We start from the raw sequence: 12,827 nt of genomic DNA on the forward strand, positions 1-12,827 counted from the left end.
AGAGTGTGTGGCGTTAAAACAATAGGAAGTTCGCCTCGGAACACAGGTTGAGGAAGCGGGACTGTCTGCAAACGCCATTCAGGTCCTATTGATACTGAGATGTCCCTCTCATGCTGGACCCCTTTAAGATGTGGCTTACTAAGTTTAAGGTCTCACAGAGGGGTAGCACCCTCCCTGTGACGGCTCTGAGACACGCGCACTCTGCGAGAGCAATTCCCAGACCTGCTTAGCGTCACCCCTGTGCTCCCGGTGGCCGTTGGCTCACGATCTCTGTGATCCCCTCTGTCCCCGGAGCTTCCCATCCTCGGGAGCCCTCCTGAACTCCATCCTTTCACTCAGTACAGTGTTTCCTCAGTTCCTTTACGAGCCGGCTGGTGCCGCCACTTCAACTCCTTTAAGGAAACGTTACTTCGTATGATGTGTGTGGTGTGCATATCTATTTGTGTGTGCGTGTGCGTGTGTGTTACCTATTGCGTGTGTATGGAGGTCAGAGGACAGCCTCAGGTGTCCTTCCACCTTGCTTCAGGTGGGGGGCCGTCTCATTTTTGTTTACTGCTGTGAACGTTAGGCTAGCTGTCCCCCAAGCTTCCTGGGTGGGGGTGCGTCTCCTGTCTTTGCCCTCTGTCTGTCCCCAGGAATACTGGGGTTGCGGAGGCACACCCCTGCACCCAGCTTTCCACGGGTCCTCATTCTTATTTGGCAAGCTCATAACCCACTGAGCCGTCTCCCAGCCCTCCGTTTCTTTGGTGGCTACAACACTGTGTCCTTGGCAGTAGTCCATTTTCTACGCCCTTCTTCTGGAGTGGACGTTTAAGTCGGATCTGCCTCCTGACTGGCGCAGGCGGTTGTGAATGCCCGTGCAGGTCCGTGTAATCTCTCCTGGGTGTGTCGTCAGGTTTTACAAACAGCTGTCCAAGAATTAGAGAACACGCCAGGCTGTGTGCTCACTCACCTCGGCATATCTTCATCTTGCCCTGTGTAACGTCTGTCACTGACTGTGTGGCCCTGACACTTTCTGGTCATAGAACCCGCTCCTGCCCGAGCTGGGACAGCAGCCAGGAGGCTCAGGTGCCCCCCACGTTGCCTGGAGACCCACGGAGCCCTCCGGGAGCTCTAGCTGACCGTCCTGGGTCTCCACAGAACTGCTCTTTTCCTCAGATGGGAGTAAAACCAAATAAACACTGCACTTGAGCTGTTTATATAACTTTAAACGGAAGGCCTTCTCATTGCCAGCAGCTTGTGGACCGGCTTTCTAGCTCCTCCGTAAACAGTTTACAGAGTTGCCACGGTAACACTCAGCACAGGCTCTGTCCTCGTCACCTTGTTCCCTGTGGCACAGGAGGCGCCATCTGAGCTCCGGTCACAGCAGGCTGAGCTCCGAACCCTGATTTAAGAAATCCAGAAATACCGTCTAGGGCAGGGCTGAACCAAGTGAAGACTCGAGACGGGAGATCCCAAGCTCGACTTAGAAGCGCCGAGTCCGCTTGTGATGGAGGGTCTAAAAATACACAAAATGAAAGGAGCACCCTAGGGAGCAGGGGGAGAGGCAGCGGCAGAGGGTCCCATCATGGTTTCCTGAGCGGTTGGAGCTCGGAGCTCTGTTGTTACAGTCTTCTCTTTTGAGAAACGAGGACAATAGCAATCGTATAGATTTCGGGAAGCTTAATGAAAGGGGGGGGGGCACCAGCAAGTCCCTAAGGCATAGTCTCCTCTGCAGGGCAGGTGATCCATGGGGGTGGGAGGCTAGGAGGTAGCCCAGGGGGTTAGTGGAAGGGCCCCTCAACCCGGCAGGTGGTCCCAGAAACCCCCAGGGAAGGTGGTTTCAGCACCGCCTGGAATCAAGAGTTGGAGTGTGCAGAAAGAGGCAAGGGTCACCCAGCATTGATCCTGGCACCATTTGCCGAGACTTTGTCACGAAACCAGACAGGTGAATGGGTAAAGAACTGCGGCCTAGGGCTGGGAAGATGGCTCCCTGCGCAAAGGCACGCGTTGCCAAGTCTGATGACCTGCGCTCAACCCCTGGGGTCCACATGGTTGGAGAGAACTGACTCGCATTCATTGTCCGCTGACCTCCGCGTGTGTGCTGTGGTGTGCACATCACACACAAAATGCTAAAAAAAATATATATTCAAAGAAAAGGTGACCTAGACACAGTGGCGTACTGTTCGACCAGGAAAGCATACATGACAGCTGCCTTCTTAGCCCTGCTCCCCATCAGGGATGAGGCCAGAGGGCATCGTGGGTGGTACTGTCCCTAACGCTGGTTTCCAAAAGCGCCCCCTTCAGGCCGCATGCGGGTTTTTTTGTTTGTTTGAAGTTGGATGCCGCGGCTGTCCTGCCGTCCTTGAGTCTGGTAACCTCACTCATGTGCTTGCGTTTCAGTGCCCATGGCGGTCCCAAAGACAACCTCAGAGACCCTAAAACACAAGATTAACCCTTCGGCCGGGGAGACCGCCCCTCAAGCCGTTGATTTCCTGCTGTATACTCCGGGTAAGGTGACCTCTCACTGCTTGTGGTTGGGATGAACTTAGATTCGGGTTGGAGGTCCACCTGGCGGCAGTGAAGGGACGGCCCCGTGCTATAAACAGGGAGGGTGCTTCCTGTCTGTAGGACAGAATCCTGAGCCACAAGGGCAAAGCTGTCAGGACCACTCTGCCCACTTGGCCTTGTGCCACCCTATACTTGGGCAATAACATACTGGGTCCCCTTGTTGGGGACCCAGAATACTCATTCCCTGCCCTCTGCGGTATGTGACATTTCCGGTGTTGTGTGTCAGCTCTTGCCTTTGGTTGAAGAGGTTGCTCTTGGCCAGTGGTTGTATAGCCATGGGGTAGTGGGACAGCCTAGCTCCATACGGGAAGCTGGGACCCTACCCACGTCTGTCAGTCCCCACACCGGTTCCAAGTGGACTGGGTTCTAGAAGAACCTAAATAAATAAATTGATACCACCCACTAAATGGGGGTGACAACCTGAAGCGAAGTGACCCCGCTCCATAAGCTTCGGGTAGGTGTGGAAGTTGGTGGGTACGCCATAGTTGGGTTTCCCCGGTTGACCCTCTTCCTCTGATGCCGAGTGCTCACCAGCTGACCTCATTCATACTGCTGCTTACCTGTGGATCCTGGTGCAGTCCCGGTGGATCCCCACAGTTCTGTCTGCCCCTTCTGGCTCACAAGAGCCTAGACTCCAGGGAGGGTGGCATTCTGACATCTCCACTCCCCCGGCACTTCGCCCTGCCCTGGTGTTCGGTGGGTACCTGGAAGAGAGCTGAGTGGTAGGCGGCGGCCCTTCCCACCATCACCGATCTGCCAGACTTGAAAAGCCTTGGGGCTCCTTTCCTCTTCAGGGCGCCTGGACCCTGCAGAGAAAGTTGAAGATGCACACCCCAAGCTGTGGTGCGCCCTGAATGAAGGCAAAGTGGTCGTGTTCGATGCCTCCTCTTGGACCATCCACCAGCACCGCTTTAAACTGGGCACCTCCAAAGTGGTGAGTGCAGCGCTTTGAACCCAGCGTGCTGTTCAAAGAGATTCAACAGACATCCCGTCCCCTAGCATCACCGAGTATTGACTTTGAGACGCCAGAGCCCCTAAGAACACGCTGTTCTGCAGAGGCCCTGACGGCTTGATTGGCCGTTCCTACCATCCATCTTCATTATGGCAAATCCAGCCACCTGCTGACACGTCTTGACCCCCGAATCCAGACAGTGGGAGTGTCAGGGCCAGTGTGTGTTCCTGCTGAGGCAGGGCAGCCATGCTGCCGCTTGCAGCTCGCACTGTGGACCACCATCCTTGCCCCGACTGCATTTTCTGCCATGGTTTATACTTCTGTGTACTCCACGAGGCATCCTTAAATGGGAACCCGCACGCCTTCAACGAGGTTCTGACGGGGCCTTTACCAGACCCTGAGCAGGATCAGTGCTTGTATTTGCAGACTGGGGGCTGGTGGTAGCTGCGCAGACAGTGAACCTGGTCTGCGCGTCTCACGCACTCTCCCGTCGTGGCTCCCTTTAGAACTGCATGGTGATGGCAGAGCACAGCCAGGTGTGGGTGGGCTCCGAGGACTCCGTCATCTACATCATCAACGTCCACAGCATGTCATGCAACAAGCAGCTCACGGATCACCGAGCTGCCGTCACTGGCTTGGTGGTGCAGAATGGAAAGAAGCCCAGGTACCAGGGCCTGATGGGGTAGGGCAGGGAAAGGCTTGGCCCCCCAGGGGTGTGGAAGGTAAGGGGTCCTGGGCCTCCTGGGCCTGGCCAGGCAAGAAGTGTCTGGAAGGGGAGTCGACACAAGACATGGGTGGTCTGGTTCTGCTTGTGGGTAAAGAGAAAGGAGCCTCTCGAGACGACAGGAGCAGCATGGGTTGGACCATTGGCGCTTGGCCTTACAGCCAAGATTTCTTAGACCAGCCCGTGCTTTTGGCAGAAACTGGAAAGGGGTGGCACCCTCCAGCCAGTGCTGGTAATGGCCGGCTTTCTCGTTTTTCCAGACATCCGAAATCTGGCCTTGTATGAGAGAGCACCCAAGTTCTTGGTGTTGGCTGTCTCTAAAATGACATTGTGGGACATCCCTCCCCCAAGCCCCCCGAATGTCACCAGAAGGCCAGCTGTCTGCAGGCTGACGGGGGGGGGGGGCGATGGGAGGGGAGGGGATGGACGGACTTTCCCCTGCTGAATCTCTAAGCTGGTGTTGTGAGTGTCCCGGGGTGGGTTTGGAGACCCGGTTGCCTTCATTTTCAAACCCATCCAGCTTGCTTTAGAGGGCTCTGCCCTCCCTGTCAAAGGCATGCGTGGCAGGCAGCTCTGGGCTGGCTTCACCGGAAGGTAGATAGGCAAGAGTTCTCCTGTCACATGCGAATCTCATTTCACCCATGTGCTCCTGCCTCTATGACCCCCCAGTTCTAAGGCCAAGCCATCATGGGAGAGATTTGACCCATAAAACTCTCAAATTGCCGGGCGTGGTGGCGCACGCCTTTAATCCCAGCACTCGGGAGGCAGAGCCAGGCGGATCTCTGTGAGTTCGAGTCCTGGGCTACCAAGTGAGCTCCAGGAAAGGCGCAAAGCTACACAGAGAAACCCTGTCTCGAAAAAAAACAAAAAAAAAAAAAAAAAAAAAACTCTCAAATTATCCTGGCCAGTGTGAGGGTACAGGGAGGGTATAGGGGGCTGCCCAGGACACATGGGAGCTGGGGTATGGCCCTCAGGCTGAGGCTTCCCCCATCTACTCACCCCACAGGGGAGCCAGCATCCAGAGGCAGGTTTGGAAAAGCCATGGAGGTCACCCACCTCAAGGCCACCTGCTTCCTGGCTCACTTGTCCATGTCACATCCTGAGGGACAGCCTCCCCCGTGTATCGGTCTCCCCAAAACCACCTGGATGGAAAGTCACGGCAGTGGGGTGGGAAGCTCCATCCGGCCTCCCCAGATATGCTGGTTGCCTTGGTGTCTCCTGGCTTGTAGGTACATTATTCCATCCTCATCTGACCACAGCCTCCCACAGTGTGTGGCCATCCCCGGGCTCAAGTTTCCCACTTGTAAAGACATCAATACTGTCGGGCCAGGGCCTACTGTAATGATGGTATGTCAACTTGGCCACATCTGCAGAGATCCTGTTTCCAAATGGGGTGCTGGTTTCAAGGATCCCACTGTGTCATTTCTCAGGGACACAGTGCAACCCAGGATACCAGCCTGTGTCACGCTGTCTTTACTTACTCTAAGAATGCCAACTTCCAAGTGAGCTGTTTTATCCACTGTGCCCTGCAGCGAGGTCGGGCCTGACAGAGCAACTCCCAAGGAAGGCTCACGAGCAAGGCAGGGTCCCCCAGGTGTGTGGGGAGCCCCAGTTCTGGCAATGTCTGCCTAGCCTGTCTTCCATGCCGCTCCCTGTCCCTGTTCCTTAAAATGGTGCCAGAGGGGCCTCTCTTCCCCCAGGCCCAGGTCAAGGTGGACATTTTAGTGCTTACCTGAGAATGGGAGGAGCCGGGAAAGTGCAGGAGTCATAGGCAGCCCTGGCCACTGCCCACCCCAACCTGCTACTGTGGACGACCTCCCCTGGGTGCTGGCGACCCTGTCCTCCCGGCCCCTCTGAGCTGGACAGCCCTGCTTAGGACTTGGTGCCGTGAACGGTGACCCTGGGGGTTCTGATCTCTGACACCCCATCGAGCTCACAGGGGCTAGGATGGGGAACCGGCATCCAAGCCCCTATCCTCTTCCTGGTACATCACATTTACTTATCATCGTTCCCATCGTGGACGGTGGCTTTGTTACCCCCCAAGGTTTGGATGCCTGGTGCCACGCGGCCTCTTAAGTGCCTATACGTATTTTTTGATCCCTCAGCGAGGTCTACTCCTGTAGCCTGGATGGGACAGTCCTGGCGTGGAATGTCAGCACCTTGCGGGTGACCGGCCGGTTCCAGCTGCCGTGTGGGAACCTCACGTCCATCAGCCTGCACAGCGGCCGCCTGTACTGTTGTAAGTTTTCAGGCCGTCAGCCAGCGAGCGTGGCGCCCTTATCCTGCTCTGGGTCAAGCCCCTTTCCCTGCCTTCCTGTGTGTGTTTCCAGCTTTGATTTTTAAATGGGTGCCTCCTCTCCCAGCAACCGCGCTGCCCTAGTCGCTTGGCTTGGCACCCTCCAGGCTTCCTCTCCATCCCCTGACAGGCTGGTGGATGACTACCATCCCGCTAGGTGCCTGCTGCTCCCCGACTCCCTTTTGGTAATCTGCTTGGGTGAGGGTGGGGGGTAAGCCTGGCCCAGTGACCCTGGGTTGCCCTCTGCAACCTCTTTTCAGCCCTCTGAGGGTAAGCCTGTCCTGTCGCTGGCGTGTGCCCTTCCTGGTCCATCCCGGGAACCCCAGTGTCTAGAGCTAAGTCAGACGGTCTGCCGAGGGGTGGTGGGAGGGGCAGGTTCGAGGCTGGCAGCTCTGTTCCCGGGTGTTTCGGCACATCCTGGGGTACAGGAGTTGCCTGCAGCGTGAGGCCTCCCTGCAAGCAGATGTGAGGGCTCTTGAATGCTGCCAGCAACGGGCTTGGGCCTAAGCGCGTCTTTTCCGCATGCTCTTCCTTCTTCTGTCTCTCCCTCTCTTCCTCCTCTGTTTCTGTCTCTGTCTGTTTTCCCCGGGTCCCACGATGACCACCCTGGGCTCATAGGTAGCTGTGGCTCCTCCTCAACTTGTCACCTCCAGTGCTGGATCACAGGGCGTCACCACACCCGGACTGTTGGCCTGCTCACTTGTCCCCCACCTTGCCTGCCTGCTGCTGTCCTTACTGAGTATCTTAATTCAGCTCCGTCTTCTCCGCTCTCTTTCCAGCCTCCCTTTCTGCTTCCCTTTCGCGTGGGTGCTCTTGAGGGTGGTACTGCGCGGCCTCACCTCACTGGGCAGCCAGCAGCAGTCCGTCAAAGAAATTAAGAAAACTTGCTTTGCCAGGATTGTGTTATCATTCCTGGTGAGTCCTACCACCCAGGTTTCTCCTTGCTTGCTATGCTTTTAAGAGCATCTCCCAGGACTGGGCTTGGGCTCCTGATCACCGGGAAGTGACAGTCGGGGAATGGGAAGTACCCTGTCTGTGTTGGGAGCATCTCATGGGAACTGGGAGACGAGCTTCACGGCGGTCCCCGGGAGAGACCCCGGCTGGGCAGCCAGGACCTTTCTAGGGAGACCCAGGCAGCAGGGCATCTCCCTGCCTCTCCCGGGTGCTCTGGCCATCTCTCTCGGTTCTTCCTCCCCCAGGTACAGGCCACAGCGTCGTGGTGGTGACAACCCAGGGCTTTCATCGTCGAGAGCTGAGCATCAACAACTCCAACAGGGCACCTACCCCCTTGCTGGCCTTCCAGCTTCTGCCTGAGGTACTCCAGGCCTGTGTGCTGAAGTCCAGGCTTGGGCTGTCTCGGTCACAGTGCCCTTGTCCCACGGTGGGTGCTTTCTATCCCAGAAGGAGCAGCTGTGGGCGGCCTCTGCGGAATGCAGTGAGCTGTATGTCTGGAACCTGAAGGACCTGGACCGGCCTCCTCAGAAGACACACTTGCAAGACTGCACCGAGCTTAGCTGCATGATCCGTGTCAAGAGGCAGGTGAGACGGAGGTGTCCAGCCACCTGGGAACATCCCCTCTGGCCTTGTCCCCGCGGCTCTGCCTCCTCTTCCAAGGTTCCTTCCCTCCTTAATGGGAAGGGGTAGAATATGAGGCTGGCTGGGATGCAGATTGGCACGGGCCTCAGGTTTCCTAGCGCCTTACTTCCCACCAGAGCTGGGGGCCCAGTCAGTGGCAATCCCAGGAGTTGGCAGGGTGGCTCCTTCTCAGTGGAGACCTGCCTTTCCACACAGCTTCTGGGGCTGAGGCCACGCCTGACCATCCTGGTCGTGGATACGCCTCTCTCATCTGGCTTAGTCCTCATGCGACACCTCTGTGTCTCCTGTGTCCACTAAAGCCTGGCCACATGTCACCTAGGACTCTATTTCCAAGCCACTTCCCATTCTGAAAGGATGATGGGAGTTTCTGGGAGACACTACTCAACCGTTTACAGCTTTCCCACACACAAAGTACAGCCCCACCATCCCAGACCCCCAGAGTTCCAGGCCACGCCGTCACTGACTCAAAAGGGTCCAGGCCCTACCTGAGGAGAGCTGATGGACTCGGGTCCTAGTCAGTCTTGTACCTGCAGCCAAGAGCTTGAGAAGGTTTCTGTGGCTGTCCTGGAGTTTCTAGTTCATGGCCATCAGACCCACGGCTTTGGGGCTTATGGTGAGGAGCACTGTGGGTGAGTGCCTGTGGGAGAAAACTGCTCAGGTCCTGGCCAGGAAGCAAACGGCAGGAAGGAACTGGAATCCTCTCTAGGGCACCTTCACTGACCTCAAAATGACCTCAAAACTCCCACAAAGCCTCACCTCCTACAGGGTTTAGCATGCCCCAGGAGAGCCAAGCTGGGGTCTTGGAGAACACTCATTCCAGCTGTAGCAATAAGGCTGTGCACGTGGTCCGTCCTGGGGGACCCCCCCCCCATGAAATACAGTAAAAGTATAGAGTAGACAATCCTGTCCACAAAGGGAGAAACTGGAATGAAAAAAAGAGGTGACAGGTCTCAGGCCTGCCTAACACATGACGAGGAAGTTCCACAGTGGTGTGGCTCCCGTTTTATGGACCCTTCACTGGTGAGTCAATGTTCTCCAGCGTGTGACCTCGATGGTGTGAGACATTCAGCACACTCAGCACTCACGCTCCAGCAGCAGCCCCCTCTCACACTCAGAATTGAGGTTGGTCTCAGCAGATCTCAAGTTCAGGAGACAGTGTTAGCTATGACCACATTGTCCCCTGGGCTTTCGACACTGGCCTGACACTAGACCTCCATGACCTGAAGGTCTGTCCTAGGCCCACCAGGCAGCCCAGCCTCTTGGCCAGCGGGAAGGACATGAGTTTGGGGGGTGCACTGAGCACCCTGCTTCAAGGAGTGTCTCTGTTTCTTCCCTACAGATCTGGGTGGGTGGCCGGGGGCTGTCGCAGGGGAAACCCAGAGGGAAAATCTTCGTGATGGACGTGGAGAAGATGGCAGTGGAAAAGGAGCTGGTGGCCCACTCTGACACCGTGATGACCCTGTGCTCTGCCGAGGACCGCTATGTGCTGAGCGGAGCCGGCCGCGAGGAAGGCAAGATTGCCATCTGGAAGGTCGAGTGAAAGCTGTGTGCTGGACCACGCACGCTGCCTTGTGAGAGGGCGCCCCCCCCACCACACCACAGCGGTGTCGGGGGCCAGTGGGGGCCTGTCGTCCGCTCCCAAGGGCCTTCACCTCCGACTGCCCCCTTGGGAGAGCAGCGACATCTTACTGCTGATAACCTCCACTGTGAAGTTACCTCATTAGTACCTAGAAACTTCCAGAATCTACAACTGGGAGCCAACGCCACAGCTGCCGGTTTATCTGTATCGCACGTGACCTGTAGTCCTCACGCCTCTCCTCCTCATTCACTCTTCGTTTGTTTTCTCTGCAAACCCTGAGGCTTCGGCCGGACGGTAATGGCTGGTATGTGGCAGTCAGCCATAGAGCCTTGCAGGTTTCCCTTGACTTCCGGCTTCCAGAGAGGCTGCTGAGTATTTGAGGGTAAACACGGACAGAACCGGCTTGCACTGGCCAGGCTGTCCTCCTTCGGAGCAGGTGGCCGAGGCCCGCCCCAGGGAGGGGACAGTACTGCTCAGGTTTCTCTGTGTAGAAACTGGGCCGCTGGGCGGCGCTGTCTTTGCATTTGAGTTTTTAATGGTGAAGAAACAAACGACTGCAGGCAGGCAGCTTGTCCCAGAAGCACACGCATGCGTAACTGCCTCACTGGCTCACAATGCACCCGCACTTTGTGTGTCTCCTGCATGTGCGCACACAGAGCTTCTCCACTGAACTGTAGGTTAGCTGTCTGCCCAGAGGCCTCTGCGTGTGTTCACCACACTGCTCCAGTTGCAGTCTGGAAGTGTTCTGTGAGGTGGGTTTCAGTGCGGATGCTGGGCCCAGACAGGATAAGGCCTATCCCCTGTGTATCCTCCTGTGAGCTCTGCACGGAGCCCTCTGGATCCCCCGCCTTGGGTTTTCAGGACTCCATGCGCACCTTGGCAGAGGCAGTCACTAAGGGGTTGCCAATGGTCTGTGTCGGTCTCTGAGACCAGGTCGGGGTCCAGAGGTACTTGAGCTGATGCCAGCGAAGATGTGGGTCCAGGCTTGGAGGTTCTGTGCCCCCGACTATTGGTTCCCTTGAGGTGTGGCTCCCGTGGACAGGGTGCAGAGGAGCCCTCCCAGCCACACCCCTCCCTAGAGTCTGTGCTCCCTGAGGGGTGTTTCACATGTCCACAGAGACAATGTGGCCAGCCTCAAGGGCACAGGCTCAACCTGTCTTTGTAAATACGAGAAGCCTGCTGTAAAAGTCGGTCATCAATGGATTCTAAGTTATTTAATGCCAGTCCATGTGGGACCAGGCCTTTACACCGTGTGGATTAATATAATAAATCCTTTTTGTTAAGACATGCTGCTGGCTTTATTTGGCGGCTGTGAACTGGTAGAGAGGTCTTGAGACTGGAAGTCTGTTTTTCTCTTTTTGCAGTGTTTAAGATAGAACAGGGGTCTCTTCCTACCAAACAAGGGTTCTAGCACCGAGCCACACCCTCTCAGCTTGGGAGATGCCTTGAAGGTGATCATCTTCACTTTTGAGACAAGGTCTAACTGTGTAGCCCAGGACGGCCTCAACCTCTGGCTCCAGCCTCAGTCACCTCGGTGCTGGGGTGACAGGTATACCAACCATACCTGGCAGGCATGGGAGACTTCAGTTTCTCTGTCCATTCTAAGCACCAATCAAACTGTTCCAACTCAGAATTCATCTCTCTCATTTGTGACATTATTTCTAAGGCCTCGCACGGGACAACCCACTGGGACCGAGAGCCAGAGTCACTTACATCAGGAGGAGAAGCAGTGAACAGTGGTGGGGACTGGGGTGAGCACACGGCTCTGTATTTGTCTAAGAGCCTTGTGAGGGATGGCTGAGATGAAAAAGTGCACTTTGGTGCCTTTGGATTCTTCTGTACCTTGGACACAACTGGGTCCTTCGGCCATGCGGCAACTCCATGCTGTGTTGTGTCCCGGGCACACGTCAGGCTGAGGAAGCCCTGGGTTTGTGTGTCATTAAGAGGGGCAGCGTGGATCATGGGCATGGCTGATGAACCAGGCTGACTCGGGCTTACTAGGGACCTGGCCAAGAGACCGGAACCTCGTGCAGCCGTACTGGCTCCTTTGTGTAGGGCTGGTCATGTTGAAGACGCAGGACATGGCTGGGCACCCAGGAACTGCTCAGCAGGTATGTCCGTCCGTCCGTCCGCCGGCCCCCCCCCCCCCCCCCCGGGCTCTCAAGAACATCAAGAAAGAGCAAGTGAAGCTGCGCAAGCTACCTTAGAGGGTTGAAAGGTGGCCCTCAAATAGTTCTGTCCATGCCCTAAGCCCTTGGATCCATGCACATGACCCTATATGGAAAGTCTTTGTCGATGTGCTGTTGGGAGTTCTTGAGGTGTGGTCCTTGGCGATGTCCTGAGGCAGGGACGCCTGCACAGGAGTCGTGTGAAGATGGAGCGAAGACAGGAAGGTCAGCTGCAGGCCAGGAGATGCTTGGAGCCACCAGAAGTGGCAAGAGGCAGGAAGGTGTCTTCACCAGAGCTGTAGAGGGACCTGCGGCCATGCCGCACCTTAATTCCACACTTACGCAGAGCTACGGGCAAGCGGCTTCTGTTGCCTCAGCCCCTCTGGCTGTGGCCACTTGTTACAGTGGCCATGGACACTCACGTGGCTGCCGCTTACTGGGCATGCTCTGGCTGGTGCTTGTAAGCTGTAGGCACACTCTCGTGTCTGGTCATAACACTTGTGAGACCAGAAGCACAGCCAAGTGTCCCCCTTCATTCCCAAGATGCAGGGTGGTCCTGGCTGCAGTGCTGAGCACAGGGAAGGTGACATCCATGATGTGAATGCTCTCCATTTCCAAGAAGTCAGGCAGTTGTCCCAGAGGGGCCCTCAAGGGCTAGCCTTGCTCTTCAGGTTTCTAGCTTTTAACGAGGCTCTGAAGGCTGGAGGCTAGCTTGGGCTAAGACATGTGACAGCCAGTATACTATAGTAAGGGAAGGGTGAACTCATCTTGATGGTGAAGAGCATGTCTCCCTGGCCCTCGATCTTTCCTTGAAGGGAAGATGTGTCCCGGCCGGGCGGTGGTGGCGCACGCCTTTAATCCCAGCCCTCAGGAGGCAGAGGCAAGTGTTCGAGGGATGTTACATCTGCATCTCAAAAGGAATGTGCCTGCTATGGCTCTGAAGGGTGGTCAACCGGAGGCTG

At 56.4% G+C, this 12,827-nt stretch overlaps 1 protein-coding gene across 2 annotated transcripts in view; it reads left to right on the plus strand.

The window, feature by feature from the left end:
* The window catches only part of Dennd3 (DENN domain containing 3), a 53,398-nt gene extending 42,414 nt beyond the window's left edge, over nucleotides 1-10,984 (plus strand). Inside the window, exons 17-23 of one of the 2 annotated variants that reach the window (XM_028886019.2) lie at nucleotides 2,383-2,490; nucleotides 3,345-3,484; nucleotides 4,009-4,166; nucleotides 6,332-6,465; nucleotides 7,722-7,837; nucleotides 7,924-8,061; nucleotides 9,458-10,984. In XM_028886019.2, coding sequence (XP_028741852.1) covers nucleotides 2,383-2,490; nucleotides 3,345-3,484; nucleotides 4,009-4,166; nucleotides 6,332-6,465; nucleotides 7,722-7,837; nucleotides 7,924-8,061; nucleotides 9,458-9,658 — 995 coding nt within the window. In that variant the 3' untranslated portion in view covers nucleotides 9,659-10,984. Of the gene's footprint in view, nucleotides 1-2,382; nucleotides 2,491-3,344; nucleotides 3,485-4,008; nucleotides 4,167-6,331; nucleotides 6,466-7,301; nucleotides 7,438-7,721; nucleotides 7,838-7,923; nucleotides 8,062-9,457 lie in introns of those variants that run through there. The other variant, XR_003736303.2, reaches the window with a different exon arrangement.
* The last annotated feature ends 1,843 nt before the right edge of the window (nucleotides 10,985-12,827 follow it).

The sequence above is a fragment of the Peromyscus leucopus genome, chromosome 20 (genome assembly GCF_004664715.2).
Source record: "Peromyscus leucopus breed LL Stock chromosome 20, UCI_PerLeu_2.1, whole genome shotgun sequence".
NCBI classification, from domain to species: domain Eukaryota; kingdom Metazoa; phylum Chordata; class Mammalia; order Rodentia; family Cricetidae; genus Peromyscus; species Peromyscus leucopus.